General features: G+C 50.8%; 1 protein-coding gene across 1 annotated transcript in view; it reads right to left on the bottom strand.

Moving 5' to 3' along the window:
* The window catches only part of CYSTM1 (cysteine rich transmembrane module containing 1), a 79,571-nt gene extending 73,928 nt beyond the window's left edge, over window positions 1–5,643 (bottom strand). Inside the window, exons 1-2 of the mRNA XM_043573408.1 lie at window positions 5,484–5,643; window positions 4,136–4,273 (exon numbers count right to left, since the gene is read on the bottom strand). Of these exons, the coding sequence (XP_043429343.1) occupies window positions 4,136–4,273; window positions 5,484–5,643 (298 nt within the window). The remainder of the gene's footprint in view (window positions 1–4,135; window positions 4,274–5,483) is intronic.
* Between the last annotated feature and the right edge of the window lie 10,504 nt (window positions 5,644–16,147).

Genomic DNA, 16,147 nt, shown 5'->3' with positions numbered 1-16,147 from the left:
CCTTTTTTATGATTGGTTCTACCTGTGATCTAAGAAAACTCTGCCTATCCCAAGGTCATGTAGATTTTCACCTCTGCTTTCTTCTGGAAGTTGTATAGTTTTTCTTTGTTAAATCTTTAGTTCTTGGATGTATTTCAAGTATGTTGGGAAGTAAGGATTGAGATCCACTGTTTTCCAGCTGGATATTCCGTTATTCCGGTACCATTTGTTGAAAAATCTATCCCTTCACCTGTAGGTATTTAAATTTTGTTTTCTTTTTCAAATTCTCATTTGTCTCTCCCACTAGACTATAAGCTCCATATATTTGTTTTAATTTAATCTGGGCTCTTTTCCACCCCTGCTACCTCCTTGCAGGTAGAGGAAGCAGAAGAAGGACTTGCTTGCAAGTCACCTCTAGGGACTTGATTCTAGGGAGCAGTGGAGCACTGCTCTAGGGAGCACGGATTCTAGGAACAGTGGAGTGGGACAGTGGATGAGAAGGGAAGAAAGCCAGGACATGTGTGCTATGGAGCTGGTCAGTGCTGTGGGCAACCGGGGCTCTGTCTGCTGGGACCTGCTGAGTGCACTTCAAAACTTCCACCGAGTGTCAGAGAAGGGAGCCTCTATCTGCTAACTCCAGCCCCTAACCTCCTCACACTTGCAGGCCCCGGTGCTTGCCGTGGGCAGAAGGCAAGAGCTGCGGGGGGCAGCTAAGCCCAGGGGCTTCCACCTGCTCCAAGCTGGTTGCCAGGATGCCAGATGAGTAAAAGGTGGGTCAGAAGGATGAGAAGACGGTCACCAGAGGTTTCTGATACACGCTCATTCAACAAGTATTTATCGAGTGTCTCCTCTGTGCCAAGCATTGTGTTGAGCAGTGGAGATAGTCATTGAGAGCCAATCCCTGTCCTTATGGGGGAGACAGACAGCAACCAATTCAGTGACTGACATATATTATATCAAGAAGAGGTAAGCGCTATGAAGAAAAATTAAACAGGCTAAGAGAATTATGAAGAGGAGGGTGGGGATATGGCTCATTTTGACCACCAGGAAGTTTCTCAGAGAAGTTGATGTGACAGAGAATGAGCCAGGTGGATACCTGGGCAAAAACATTCTAGGCATATGGAACCACAAGTGAAAAGCCTTGTGGTGGAGAAACATGGGAGGTCAGGTCACTGGGGCTGGAGCAGAGCGAGGGGCAAAGCCTGTAAGATGGGGAAGAGGGTCTGGCAGGCCTTAGATACGAGTTTGAATTTTATTCTGACTCTGATGGGAAGCCACTGGAGGGTTGGCAGAACAGTTACAACTCGGGCTTATGTATGATATAAAAGCTGTGTGGGGAGCACCTGGGTGGCTCAGTTGTTTGAACGTCCCACTTCAGCTCAGGTCATGATCTCACGGTGTGTTTGTTTGAGACCCACATCGGGCTCACTGCTGTCAGCCTGTCAGCACAGAAGCATGCTTCAGATCCTCTGTTCTCCTCTTTTTATGTCTCCCCACTTGCGCTCTCCCCCAAATAAATAAATATTTTTTAAAAAGGTATGTGGGGTGCCTGAGTGGCTCAGTTGGTTAAGCATCTGACTTTAGCTCAGGTCATGATCTCACGGTCTGTGAGTTCGAGCCCCGCGTCGGGCTCTGTGCTGACAGCTCAGAGCCTGGAGCCTGCTTTGGATTCGGTGTCTCCCTCTCTCTCTGGCCCTCCTCTGCTCATGCTCTGTCTCTCTCTGTCTCTCAAAAATGAATAAATGTTAAAAAAAAACTTTTAAAAAGTTATGTGGGATACCATTACACATATATTAGAATGGTTAGAATTAAAAAAAAAATTAAGTGCTAACAGCTAGTGTTGGCAAGATGCAGAGCAATGGCAACTCTGACACAAGCTGCTGGGAATGCAAAACGGTGCGGCCAATTTGCAGAAGAGTTGGTCAGTTCACATAAAGATAAACTTACACTTGACTGTGCAACCCAGCGATGCCGCCAAATGAAATGAACCTTACGTTCACATGCAAAGCTGTACACAAATGTCTGTGACTTTATTTACATAATCGCCAAAATTGGAAATAATTCACATGTCCTTCAACTGGAGGCTACAGTGTGGTACATCTGTGTGAGAATACTACTCAGCCATTAAAGCAAATGAACTGTTGATAACACACAAGACAACCTAGAGGGACCTCAAGGGCATTCTGCTTAGTGAAAAAAAGTTCAATCTCAAAAGGTTGCATACTGTGTAATTTCACGTATATACTAGTCTCAAAACAACAAGACTATAGAGTTGGAGAACAGATCGCAGTGACCTGGGGACAGGGAGGCAAGTAGCGAGAGCGGGTACATACAGAGAGGCAGCACCAGAGAGTCCTTCTGTGGCGAGGTAGCAGTCCACCCCTTGACTGTGGCGGTGGAGATGCAGATCTGTATACGGGACTTAAGTGCATAGAGCTATGCACACGTCCATACACACAAATGAGTGCAGGTTACAAATGGTGAAAATGAATCAGGTCTACAGTCTAATTAGCAATAATGTACCAACGTCAATGTCCTGGTTTGGATATTTTCCAACAGCTCCATATGAGATGCCACCCATTGTAGGAGGCTGTCCAATGGATGGATCTCTTAACTTTCTGCATCTTCCTGTAAGTTTATAATGTCTTCAAAACTAAAAATTTAGAGACAAAACTCTGCCAGGTAAAAAGTTACAAAAGACTTTTTTTTTTTTAATAGGGGACATTTGCAAATGGATGGATAGTAGTTGACACTTAGGAATTGTTGTCAACTTCCTTGTATGACATGCTCATCAGATGTCCTCCTTCCTAGGTAATAGATGTTGAGGATTTATTTTTATTTACTTATGTATTTATTTTGAGAGAGAGAGAGAGAGAGAGAGGGCACAAGTAAGTGAGAGGCAGAAAGAAAGAGAATCCCACAAAGGGCAGAGAGAGAGAGAGAGAGAGAGAGAGAGAGAGAGGCGGTGCTCACCCAGGGCTCATGTTTTACCTGAAGAGGGTCTTGCCCTCACCCAAAGCGGGGCCTTGAACCCACCTGTTGTAGGATGCAAACTCACCAACTGTGAGATCATGACCTGAGCTGAAGTCAGATGCTTAACAATTGAGCCACCCAGGAGCCCTGTGTTGAAGTTCTAGAAGTACTTTCAAACGGTTCAGCCAATATATATGCCTATGTATATACATCATTTTGAAATATGGCAAAAGGGAAACAATGATTGAATCTGGGTGGTGGGTTTATAGGTATTGACTAAATTATTCTTTTAACTTTATATTGGAAAAATTTTGTAAAAAAAAAGTTGAAAGAGGGGCGCATGGGTGGCTCATTCAGTTAAGCCTCTCTCTGACTCTTGATTTCAGCCCAGGTCATGGTCTCTCTCACGGTTCGTGAGTTGGAGCCCTGCATCACGCTCTGTGCTGACAGTGCAGAGCCTGCTTGAGATTCTCTCTCTCCCTCTCTCCCGGCCCCTCCCCTGCTCTCTCTCACTCTTTCTCTCAAAATATAAATAAAATTAGAAATTATAAAAAAGTTGAAAGACAGAAAACAAGGCATGAGCCGCTGATAATGTACAATACGGATAGATATCAAAACGTCGTGGTAAGTAAAGGAGCCACATTCAAATAACTACACCCTGAAGGACTCGATTTTGGAAAAGTCAAAACTATAAGGATAGCCATCAGATCAGTGGCTGCCAGTGCCTGGGGATGAGGGGGGAGGGGTCGGTCACTAAAGACCAAGAGGGACATTCAGGACGCGATGAACATATTCTATATCTTGACTGTGATGGTGGTTACATGACTGTGTTTGTCAAAACTCACAGAACTTTACACTAAGAAAAGGCAAATTTTAATATGTGTAAATTGTGCCAAAGGAAAAAAAAAGAGGAGGGTATCATGTGAAAAACCATTAAAAGACAAGCTACTTGAGGGCAAAGATCTTATCTGTCCTACGTTTGTTCACTGTGCTTATAACATACTTGACATCTAATAAGAACCGAGTAAATATTAGCTAGTATGTGTAGTAATTGTTTTACCCTAATTAAGCCCCTGCGTCACAGGGACCCTGGGCTGTGCAGTCCCATGTGATACAGGCTGGGCACAGAGCACCTGCCCGGCGGCTGTTCATTGAATGGGTGATTTGGCCTTGTCTTACTTACATGGGTTTGACGTTATCCCTGCTGCGCCCTCTGGAACAGGGAGGTCCTTCAGTGTCCCGTACTCTGGTGTTCTCTGGCTGGAGGGAGCTCTGTGGGCCATCTGAGAGACCGGCAACAGCTCCAGGAAGTGACAACTGGCTGCTCCAACAAAAGCGGAGGTAAAGGAATTTCCCTTTCTCTGGAGACTTGTAAATCAAAACCAAACTTCCTTCTCCACAGACTAGCTCCTTTTAAAAAGAAGGAAGAACTTATAAATTCCCTTTGCAAGCATAAAATGCTAAATAAACATGACACTTTGTTTTCCAACATAATAATAACTACCATTTCGTTTTCTCAGGGCCAGGTCCCTTCATGGGTGCCGCGTTATTCTCACAGCAGCTCAATGTGGTGGCTGTTGTTAGGAGCCCATTGCACAGGTGAGATAGCTGAGGCTCAGAGAGGCCAAGGGACTTGCCCTTGGCCACAACCTGGGGTGCTCGGCCAGCTGACCCTGCACTTACTGCTCTACCGTGTGGCCTGTCACAGAGTGCCCTCCCTCTTGGGCCACTAGCCCTACTCCCAGGGGACTGCTTTTATGTGGAGTCATTGTGGGTTCAGCAGCACCTTGTGGGCCATGGAAGTCTCTTCCTCTGGCACAGAATGGGATATCCCCCCTGCAGTGGGGTGAGGGGTTGCATCTAGGTCAAACATGGAAGGCAAGGGGAAGAGTGAGGGTGAGGGAAGGGAAGGGCAGGGAAGAACATGCAGAAAACACCAGATGATGCTCTTTCTGGCTTAAACACACACACACACACACACAGGCATTAGGGAACACAGATTTTTATCACAGTTTGTTAGAAGGGAGAAGCAGGAGGGGGAGGAGCAGGCTGTAGAGTGAGAAAAGGTTTCTATCTAGACTTCAGATTTGGGTCCGAGGTCTGAGGATACTGACAGGAAAGATGGCAACGATGGTAACAATAATCACTGACCCCGTGCCGGGTGCCGAATTAAACACCTGAGAATGATCTCAGGTAGCTTTTCTATTATTTCCATTCCCATTTTCAGATTAGAAAAGTGAGGCCCAGAGAGTACATACACTAAATGATAGACAGATTTGTCATATGAAGTCAGGAAGGACACACATGAAACAACAGTAGTTACCTGAGGAGGGTGCTGAGTGTGACAGAGGGGGAGAACTTTAGCTTTTTACTGCATTGAGTAAGATTTTTTACAATGGGAATGGTATCCATGGATGTGTACTTAAAAACAAAGGGGGGTGGGGTGGGTGGTTCTACAGACTGTGTCCAAGGATCCCGTAATTAATTTGGGGCAGGGTCTTTGAGAGGAGAGCCCTCAGTCCTTAACCAACCCGGCAGCACGTCTTTCAACGAGAGCGCGCACGGTTCTGGCTCCCCCACATTCCCCATGGGGCAGAGAGAGGAGGAAAGGACTTCTGAGAGGTGTTGGCTTTCCCTGGGCTTCCTGGGGGGACTGGACCGGTCACGGGTCTCGCCCTTCGGGGAGCCCATTGCTCGCGTTCCAGCCGCGGGGCCCGCCCACTGTCACGGAGTGGACTCCCGGCCAATCAGGCCCGGGTGATGCCACGCCAGAGACGAGAGTGGCAGGAAATCAAGGTCAAGGCCCCGGACACAATGGGGCCATTGTCCATCTCCAGTCAGTTGACTCTCAAGCAGCAGTTCCCCATCCACCCTCGCTCCTTCTCCTCTTCCCCGCCCCTTGCCAGGAAGTCACCTAAACCCTCTGCCTCCTTTTCACAGCCGCCGCCCAAGGGAAGCCACAACAATCTGAATCCTACCCTGGACGGAGGAGCTTGGCCGCCCCTGCATGGTCTGTTATGTCCACCAGGTGGCGACAGAGCACCACACTTCCGAGGGCGGGGAGGGGAGGGAGGCCGAGGGGGGGGGGCAGCCGCTCACTTACTGATGGGGTGTGGGGTCCCTGCCCTTCCCGCTTTATCAAAAAAGCTAAGTGAGGTCATACTTTCCCTCACCTTTTGTTCTGAGGTCACCAAGGTCTGGAAACTCAAGGGCTCTTCTCTCAGCAAATGGCAAAATGGCCGTGGACTGCAGCCCTTTCCTTGATGGAGACGAAAGCTGAGGGAAACGTCTACTACGCAAATCACAGCAGGTGCAAATCACAGCAGGTGAAACTGACCACCGCTATGGCCTGGATTAATCAATTGGCTGATTGATTGATTATGTTACGGTATAAATGTTATCTCCGAAAGGCCTCCTCCCCTGTCTCAATGATGTCCTCCCATATTGTTCTGCCCCAAAACCAGCTGTAGTTTTCCTTCTTGGCCTGTATCACAGTTTGTAATTGGATACGTATTTTATTCTTTTCCACTAGAATATATGCTCCATGAGAGCAGGGTTTGGGTCTGTTTGTTCACCAGTGTATCCTTGGCACCTAGTACAGAATCTGGCATACAGCAGGTGTTCAATAAATATGAATGAGTGCCCTATTGAGCCCTGGGTGTGGGACAGGGCTTCACGTTCCAGTCAATTCTGCGTGTGTGAAGGTACTTCACCTGTGAATGAATGGGCCCAATGAGCGGGTGGGACCTGCCCCTGACTATCAAATTAGAGAGGCATGCCCTGGAGGTATTTGGGGGTTAAGACTTCTGGCTTCACAATCCCACCTCCACCCCTCACATGCTGGGCAACTTTGCAAACATCACTTAACCTTTCTGAGTTTTAGTGTCCTCACCTGTAAAATGAAGATGAAAACGGCCCCTGTCTTCTGAGGTTGTTAGAGGGATTCTGAGAGATAATCATGGAAGGTGCTTGGCACAGGGCCTGGAACACAGTAAGCACTGGGTGAATATTCAGTAATACTGTTATTGCTGCTGTTGCTGTTGTTGGGGAAGCAACCTTCACAGAGGCCAAAGCCCGAGTGCTCAAGGCAGGTGCCAGCCAAGGTGAAGGGTCTGAGGCTGAGAGGGCCGTTCCACTGGTACCTGTCCCTTGTAAGTTCTGGTTTGGTTTCTTCTGTGAACTGGCGCAGGAAGTTGAGGCTGGTGGGGGCCCGTCCCTATCTCCGATGGCAGGTCTTATCCTCAGATCAGGGTCAGATCTGCTCTGCTGCAATCACCACTGGGGACACCCTCTTGCTACATCTCTGCCTCCCTGGGGCACTGTGGGTCCAGGCAGGCTCTGGCTTACTGTGCAGAAGTCAGGTGGGTCCAGGCCCTAGGGGCAGTGATGAGCAAAGTTATTTTGTCTCCGCCCTCAAAAAGCACTCCATCCTGGAGGGGAGGGGAGATGGTGATTAAAGCAACACTTAGTACTGCAATAAGGGGCCAGGACAAGGGCCTGGCCTGAGCCATTCCCTCAGGAAGTGACTGGTGGGTTAGGACCTGAACCCACCAGGTCCTAGGTGGATGGGGATAAGGAGCTATCCAAGAAGACCCCTCCCTTAAAGCAGCCCCTTCTGGGGACCGCTCCAATCACCCAGTGGAACATCAGGCCCACCCTGGGCCAAGCACGTGGTTGGGAGGAGTAGATTAAAAACAAATGCACCCCAAGTACACAGGCTCCTCCTGAGAGCCCCTGCCCTTCCCTTGTGTCACCTGGAGACACGCCCACACCAGGTGAGGCCCCCAGCCCATCCCGGAGGAAGGAGGAAGAGCCTTTCAGGGAGGTGGGCAGGAAAGACCTTCCACAGGGTCCGAGAGGTCTCTGAAGTGGGACGCCGGCAGCCTGCTCACCTGGCTCAGCATCCCTGGCTGCTACAGGGGGGTCTGCAGCCTCTCTGCAAAGTGGGCTGGGGCCGAGCCAGTGGTTCTGAGTGTCCCCACACACCAACCAGCCACCAGCACATCGGGGGAGCTGCGAGCTTCCAGCTTTGGCAAATTACTCGACCTAAACCTCGGTCTCCTTGTTTATAACATAGGGGCAATAATAATAGCGCCAACCCTCATAAGGTGGTTTTGAGGATTTAGTAAGTAGACGAACTATCCTGGCACATAGTGGGCACTTAATAAACATTAGCATTACTGTGGTCCGGAGAGGTTAAGTAACTTGCTTAGAGTCTCAGGATTCAAACCCAGGTTTCTTGGACTCCAAAGCCTGTGTTCCTGGGAGGTGAGGGAGGTGGTTTCAGGTGCCCCAGGCAATGTGGGGTAAGAGCAGGAAGCAGTGGGGAGGCAGGGAGAGAACCCCCCCCCCCAGGGCGGGGGAGGGGGTGATCACCAGAGCCCTGGCATCCCTTCTTGCCAGCCTGAGCCACAAATCTCTGGTCAACTCTGCCCCCAGGAGTCTGTGGTGCCTGCTCCCTCACCCACTTGGACCTGTTGGGCTTGCCCCCCTCCCTTCTTTCTTTTTCCGGGCCGAGTGCAGTAATCTCAACTAACAAAAGTGACCATGGCTACTCTGACGTGTGTGTGACGCCGACACTGGCCAGGCTGTGCCCCATCAGTGTGCCAAGCTGAGCTCAGGCCCCGTCCCACGTGCCAGAGTGTACTGGCTCTGCCACCAACTCCCCTCTCCATGAAATACCCAAGCAGCCGTCACTTTTGAGACACGAATCAAGTGTGTTATAAGCACAATGAACAAGTCTAGGACAGATAAGATCTTTGCGTTACAAGTGTTTGAAATAGCTACAGGGGTTGGGGGTGTTGAGGATGGAGGAGCTGTAGAACCTTCTGGAGCCCATCCTGCTCCTTCTCCAGCTCTGGGAGGGCGGGCCAGGCCCTGGGGCAGAACTGGGCTTAAGATGAGCAGGAGATCAGGGGCGCCTTGATGGCTCAGTCTGTAAAGTGTCAGACTTCTGCTCCTGTCATGGTTCATGAGTTTGGGCCCTGAGTTGGGCTCTGTGCTGACAGCTCAGAGCCTAGAGCCTACTTCAGATTCTGCGTCTCCCTCTCTTTTTGCCCTCTTTCAAAAATAAATAAACATTTAAAAAAAAATGAGCAGAAGTCAGATGGGCTGCAGAGTGCTGAAGGTATTGCCCAGTAATGCCCTGGGGGTGAGCTGGCGTGGTAGGGCAGGAGCAATGTTGGTCCAGCTTCATCCACCCTCTACAGGCTCCGGAGTCAGTCAGACTGGGTTTGAGTCCTGACACTGTCACTTATAAACCACGAGGCTGTGGGAAGTCACTTAACTCCTCTGAGCCTCAGTTGCCTCATCTGTAAATTGGGGTTAATTAAATGCTCATGTGGTTTGTGAGGATTTAAAAAGACAACGAACGAAGAATGCGCAAGCATAGTGCAGACACCAAGCAAGCCCTCAGTACACAATCTTCTCTGCCGTGGCTGCTGGTACTGTCATTGATGACGGCTCCGAGACAAGGCCACACTGAGTTGCAGAGTTTGGCCAGCCTCCAGATGGGGGTCAGCCAGGTCAGCAAGGGGAGGTTCCCTCCCTTCGCAGTCAGCTGATGACACCAGGTCCTTGGGCCTGTTACAGAAAGCTCAGAGGTTCTGGAAAGGGGAGTCACCAACCCCAAGCTCACCCCCAGCATCCCACCCCTACTTACCTGGCCAACCTGTGAGGTGAGATGGGGACCCCTTCTCCTGAGGGAGCCTAATCTCTCTGTCTTCCTTCTTACTGATTCTCTGTATTTAACTTTTGCCAATGCCACAGACCAGTTCCGGGAGCCAGGGAGAGAGAGGGGAGAAGGTGTGAGCTGAGGGAGGGGTGAGGAGATAGAGGAGGTTCTCCAATGTATAAAGAGGGAAGGAAGGGGGCATCTCTGTCTTTTTAATCTCAGGCAGAAATTGGTGACATTAGGTAGTGTACTTAAGATACCTTTCCCTATACCCTGCCACCCTCCTAGGAAAAGTGCTGCCCTCAAAAGCATGACACTGTTGGGGTGCCTGGCTGGCCCAGTCAGTAGAGCATGTGACTCTTGATCTCAGGGTTGTGAGTTCAAACCCCACGTTGAGTGTAGAGATTACCTAAAAAAAAATAAAATCTTTTTTTTTTTAAAGCATGATGCTGTTAATTAAAGAATGGAAGCTTTCACAATGAAATAAAAATTATTAACTGAAAACAGAGACTGCAGTCCAGTTGGACAAACAACACCCCATTTCCAGGGCTGGGGGCTGTTGCTTCCATATCCTAGTGTCTGTCCTCCCTTCCAGTCTCCCCTGAAAGGAGGCCAGGGCTGGGCTGGTGGAGGGCAGCAGTGCTAGCTTGCGCTCAGGTTGAGGCTGAAATCTTGCCTTTGGGCCCTTTCTAGAAATATCAGCCCGAGCAGGGGCCTCCTGAGAACCTGATCGCTCCAAAGTCCTCTTCCTCAGGCAGGATTTTCCAGCTCCTCCTACATACAGGTGGGGCCTCTGACTCCATTTCCACCCCACTCCCCTCCATCCCTACCCAGTTGCCCCAGAATCTGGAGAGGGAAAACTCGGGCCTCCAACCTTCTGAGGGTCTGGAGGAATCTCAGAGGATCTGGGAGCCCCCACTCCAGCCTGGCTGGGCAAGGAGCAGGCAAACTCTCGGGGGGAAATTGGCCTTGGCCTCAGTGCATAGAGCCTCTGGAACTTGCCGATCTGAGCTTTGATTAGGCTGGAATGTTCCCGGTCCGGTTCACAGTGATGTCCACGGGGAGACTGTGGGAGGGTGTCTGGCTGTTCCAGGTTCCTCAGGCTTGGAAACTCACAAGACCTGCCTTTAGGGTCTGTGATTTCTGGCCTGACCACCCACAGCCCTCTCCTCTGGCCTCTTGCCCCACCTCTTCACCCCCATTTCTCAGCTGCCTCAAAAGGACTTAGGCTTCCTGGTCCCTGCTCATAATGCTCCGCTCTGCCTCTACCACTGGTTATCACTTTTGTCTAATTTAATTCCTACTCTTTCTTTAGGATCACCTCCCTCCCTCCCCCCCCCCCAACCCCAGGAAGCTTGCTGACCTCTCCCTCTCCCAGGCTGGGTTGGCTGGCCGTCCACGTCACCTAGCATTCATGCTGCATCTCCAGAGTAGGTGCCTTGTAACGTATCTGTCCCCTCTCACTACTGCCACCTGTCTGAGGACAGGGCTGGTGCCATTGCTGGGCACACACAGGACTTGCGTGGGGGAAGGTGCTCCCCTGGACTCTGTGAGTGGTGATCAATCTCATTCATGGCTTTAGGAGTTCACAGTTTATTGTGGATGTGGGGGGTGGGAGCGGAAATGACTCCTGTCTCTTCTCTAAGTCCTGCATTTGAGAGCCCCTTTCTCTTTCCTTCAACCCCAGCCTTGTCATAACCTAGTAAGGGCTGTGGAGGTGGTGCAGCAGAGAAGTTAACCACAAGGCCACATGCCAGTTGAAGGACCTTGAGCCGGGTTTCCTCTTCTGTAAAATGGTCAATTATGACACCTTCTTTGTGTCGCTTTAAGGACTGAATGTAATAATCCCCAGAAAGAGCCCCTTCCCTCCCCCTGGTTACTCCAGACAAGGGGTGACTCTCATTCCCATAGGTCTGTGATGTCCTCTGGAGAGGGGAGGGAACCCTCTGGTTGCTGGTTGGGTATCCTATTTCCCCCTTGTCCCCACCCTATCCCCTCTGTAGGGCCACGCCTTCCCACAGTGCAGAAGCCAGGGCAGCTCTGGGACCCGTGGCAGTGGTGTCCAGGGGGAGCTCCTGGACACATGGGACCAACAAGTGACTTCTGTGGCAGGTTCTCTGCCCACTTGTGTTTGGCTTAGGGCTTCAAAGGCACCTCTGATCTTATGGGTGAGTCCTCAATCTCATGGCTGCCTGCCTGCCAGGTACCAGGGTTTGGGAAATCACTACCTAGGCCCAAGGTGGAGGGCAGAGTCAGCCTGGGCATCAGGGGAGCTCAGCCACCGGAAACATGGGCAAGCTGCCACCTTCCTGCCATGATATCTGGAGGCCTCACTGCCCGCCATCAGGCCACTAGCCCCAAGACCAGAAAAACAATTTGTGTGGAGGCAGGATGAACTTGACCAAAGGTGGAGGCCAGCATGGCACCCACCCTCCATCCAGTGCTCCTCCCTCCACCAGCTCAGGGCCCTAGGGGATATATGTAGGAGGGATGGATGGTACAAACCCTGGAGACAGACAGGTGTCAGTTTTAATCCTAACTGGCTGTGTGTGACCTTGGGCTAGTGACTTCATTCCTCAGAGTCTCAGTCTCCTAGGTTATAAAATGGGGACAATGACAGCACATCTCTCTTAAAAAGTTGTAAGGACTGAATAATAAAATTCACGTAATTCATTGAGCTCAGAGTGCACATATCACGTGAATCATAAGTGGTGTATTACTATTATTATTATTTGTGACTCCAGGATACTTTAATACTGTCCAGCCTAACAGAGGCAGAATTTCTTGAACATTTATAATACCTTACAAAGGAGCTCAGTGAACTGAACTGAGAGGAGAAAAGGGCCCACCAGGCTCTAAGACAGGGTCAGCGCTCCTTCTCTGCCCCTACCCCTTGTCTGGAGGCCCTAGTGGTCGTGCCATTGTCCTTACCATGTTCAAAAGCTCAGGGAGGTCTTGTTCCATCTTCTGCATGTGGGAAACTCAGACAAGCGGGCAGCCCTGCCATTCAAGGGCCAAGAGCCCTGGCCTGGAGGCCATGGGGGACGCCAGCTGCTCAAGAGTGGGGTGCGACGCACGCCTGGCCAGAAAAGTGATAACAATGGCCACACCTTTGCTCGGCGCCATGCTCCTGGCTTTGCAATGAGAATTCTCAATTTTTCTCTCCACAAAGATGACTCATGGACAGTGACACCAGCAGCAGAAGCGGCCCCTTTCCCTGTGCTTGGGGTCTCAAGGGCACCAAAATTCAGCTGCTTTGTAGCAGAGAGGAAGCTGAGAGACCCAGTTCCCTAACGGCCTGAGCCACGGAGTAAAGCAGGTCCATGTAGCTTTCCCCTAGATCCCAGGCTTTGGCCTCACAAACGGGAGCCACCCAGGGGGTTACACCTGCACGCCCCCCCCACCCCCACATCAGGCTCATTCACATCTGAAAAGATGCAGATTCCATCTTTACATTCCACAGGGGCCCCACATCCTGAAGCAAAATGCAGAGGACATGGCTGCCTGAGGATCCAGGCCACCTCATCTACTGTAGGCTGCTGCTGGTTAACCTGTGGCAGTGGCACTGGCACCTGCGTTCAGCTGAGGGACGCTGGCATTCCCAGGCAGGCCACCCTGCAGTGCTCTCCTGATGACACCAAGGAGGCATGAGAGAAAGGCTATCCCCAAGGACGGACATCAGTTGGTGGCCCTGGCCACACTGTTGCTCCTTGAGCTGAGGCCGGAGTCAAGCTCCCACAGTGAGCAGTGCTCCCCACCCCCCCCCCAGCCTCCAGCCATGGGTGGTATCGGACTCCCTGCTGCCATGTGGAAGGAGCAGAGGGATCCTCAGCCTTCCCTGAGCCAGTCTGAAGGTGGGCGGGCCATGGAGGGGCTGCTTCTTGCCTCTGTGCCACGGTACTGGTGTTCCCAAGGGAGGCCCCCTGGGTGTCTGGGCAATGCGGTCCTTACCTGGAAGCAGGGTGGCCTGTCCCACCCAGCTGCAAGCCAGGATGCCGAGTGGAAGAGGAGCCAAAGCCAGGTCGATCCAGGTGTCTGGAATGGCTGTTTTGTTGGATGAGTTCCAGGCCAGGGGCTTTGCTGCCCCTCTCCTGAGGGATGGGGCGTGGGGACTTATCATGGCCAGCCCTTGTATAATGCGGTGGCCAGAGAGCCGGTGGAGTGGCAGGGAGTGTGAATATGAATGTGCCCAACTTCATTGCTCCTCTCCTAGGGGTTCTTTTTTTAAATGTCACAGTCCAGCTTTTCCGATGGAGCTCAGGAGGCGGGGCCATAGTGGCCCCACATCCTGAGGCTCCACCCCTCTATGGCCTGGAAACTTGAGTCATTGGCCATGTGGGACACTGCAGCCTCCTGGCACCACTCAACAGGCACCAAGGAAAGGTGCCTGGCATCCTCAGAGACAGAGCCATGTGGAGGCCCTGGCAGATTTTTTGGGTGTGGAGGTGAGGGACAGGGTCTAGGAAGGAGCATTCTGGAGAGGCAGGTTTCAGGAGGAAGGTAAGCACCATACCAGATTCCAGTCTGCTCCCTCCTTCTGCCCCTCCCACTCAGACTCTCTCCCTACCCTGTTTACACGAGCTTAAAGGATCCTGTGATTCTCTTTATCATGGCATATAATTCTTTCCCCTAAGTCTGTCCCCTATGGACCATGAGTCTATGAGGTGGTACTATGAAGATGGCTGGAGCTAGCTTTTCTTCTTCCCTGTCTCCCTAGTACTTGCCACAGGGCCTGGCACATAGTTGGTGCTTAATACACATTTGGTAAATGAATGAATTAAAGAATAAATTCCTCCATTAGACACCACGAGCTCTCTGAGGGCATGGACCACTTCTTGTGTATTTTTATATCCCTGCCCCGGGCATGGTGCCTGGCACAAAGTAGGTACCCGCTAAATCGTGTGGGATGGAAAATTCACTGGGAGTAAAAGTGAGGCAAGAGGAGCCTTTGCAGGTGTGTTAGTGAGACTCATACCTTTTTTTTTTATTAAAAAAATTTTTTTTAATATTTGTTTATTTTGGAGAGAGAGAGAGACAGAGTGTGAGTGGGGGAGGGACAGAGAAAGAGGGAGACACAGAATCCGAAGCAGGCTCCAGGCTCTGAGCTGTCAGCATAGAGCTTGACTTGCAAGCCGTGAGATCATGCCCTGAGTGGAAGTCAGTGGCTTAACCGACTGAGCCACCCAAGCTCCCCGAGACTCATATCTTTATCCCTTGTCATCTGTGAGGCAGGGAGGACAAGGCTGTCTCCTCTAGGTAGCTCTCCTGGTTACAAAGGGCTCCCCAGCAGGGCTGAGAAGGGGAGGGTAGTGCTGACTCTAGAAGCACATAGGAGGAGAGCCTTGGGTGGGCTGAACTGGGGGTGATCTTCCAGGCAGTTTGTTGCATTTGGGTAAGTGGGGAAGCCCTAAGGGAGCCACATCTGAATAGCACTCACTTCTGGGAAAGCTCCAAGAAGAGCTTGGGTAGCAGCACAGTAGGTATCTGGGCCAGGACCAGAGGTTGTGGCCATGCAGACTGTTCACCTGATACTACCCCAGAGCGTCCTGAGGTTGGGGACTTGGAGCCAGGGCTCCCACAAGTGCCACTCTTCAGACGTGAGGGTCTCATGGTCATATGAGGCTCTGGACTTCAGGCCATTCCTTGCCTTCACAGAGCCAGGAAGTCTCAGACACACATGGGGAACTGGACAGAGGGGCCACGGGTGGGATCCTGTGCCAGACTTGCGGCAGATGCCCTGCATTGTCAGCAGAGCATGAGCACTGTGTCCTGGGAGGCAAGGCTTCCTCAGGGCCACAGAATCGCTCAGGCTTTCTGATTTCTGAGCCCACCTTCCAAGTCCAGATAAACTGAGGAGGAGGATGTGAGTCTCCTGGGACCCAAATCCTGGATGCTAAACAGATTTTGGAGTTTGCACCTCAACCCCACATCTCAGAGCTTAAAAGCAACTTAGGTCATTTAGTGATCACCCCTCCTAGCTTACAAACCGGTCTTGTTTTGTCTTCGGGGGGCAGAGGAGTGTGCTCACTTGGGAACCTCTCCCCAAAGGTTTGTCTGAGCATCTATCTGACCATCACGAATTAGAATAAGGACTGACACATGTCCGCCCTTGCAGTCATATTGTGGAAACCTGGGCTAAAAAGTAGGATTTGAAACTAGAGCTTATGAGCAGATTGAGACCTCATTTAACACTTATTCCTTACTTTGAGGGTTGCAAAAACCCCCAAACCTAGCCAAACCCAACCAAAATGTGGGTGACTATCAGGCAACTAGAGAGAGTGCTGTTTCAAAGACTCCTTTTGAAATGAACCATATAATCGCTTCTTGGCCTTTTGGCTAAGATCAAGTGAAATGAACCATAAACCTGACTTTCTTTTATTCAATGACAGAAATATTTACCCAGAACGGATGCAGGCTAGTGAGTGGACACAGAAAGGATTACACACACACACACACACACACACAGACAACTATCAAGTTGGGCAGGGACATTTTTGATAAAGGCTGACTTGGGTCCCAAAG

Source organism: Prionailurus bengalensis, chromosome A1 (genome assembly GCF_016509475.1).
Source record: "Prionailurus bengalensis isolate Pbe53 chromosome A1, Fcat_Pben_1.1_paternal_pri, whole genome shotgun sequence".
NCBI classification, from domain to species: Eukaryota; Metazoa; Chordata; class Mammalia; order Carnivora; family Felidae; genus Prionailurus; species Prionailurus bengalensis.
This window is presented reverse-complemented; position numbering and strand designations above follow the sequence as displayed.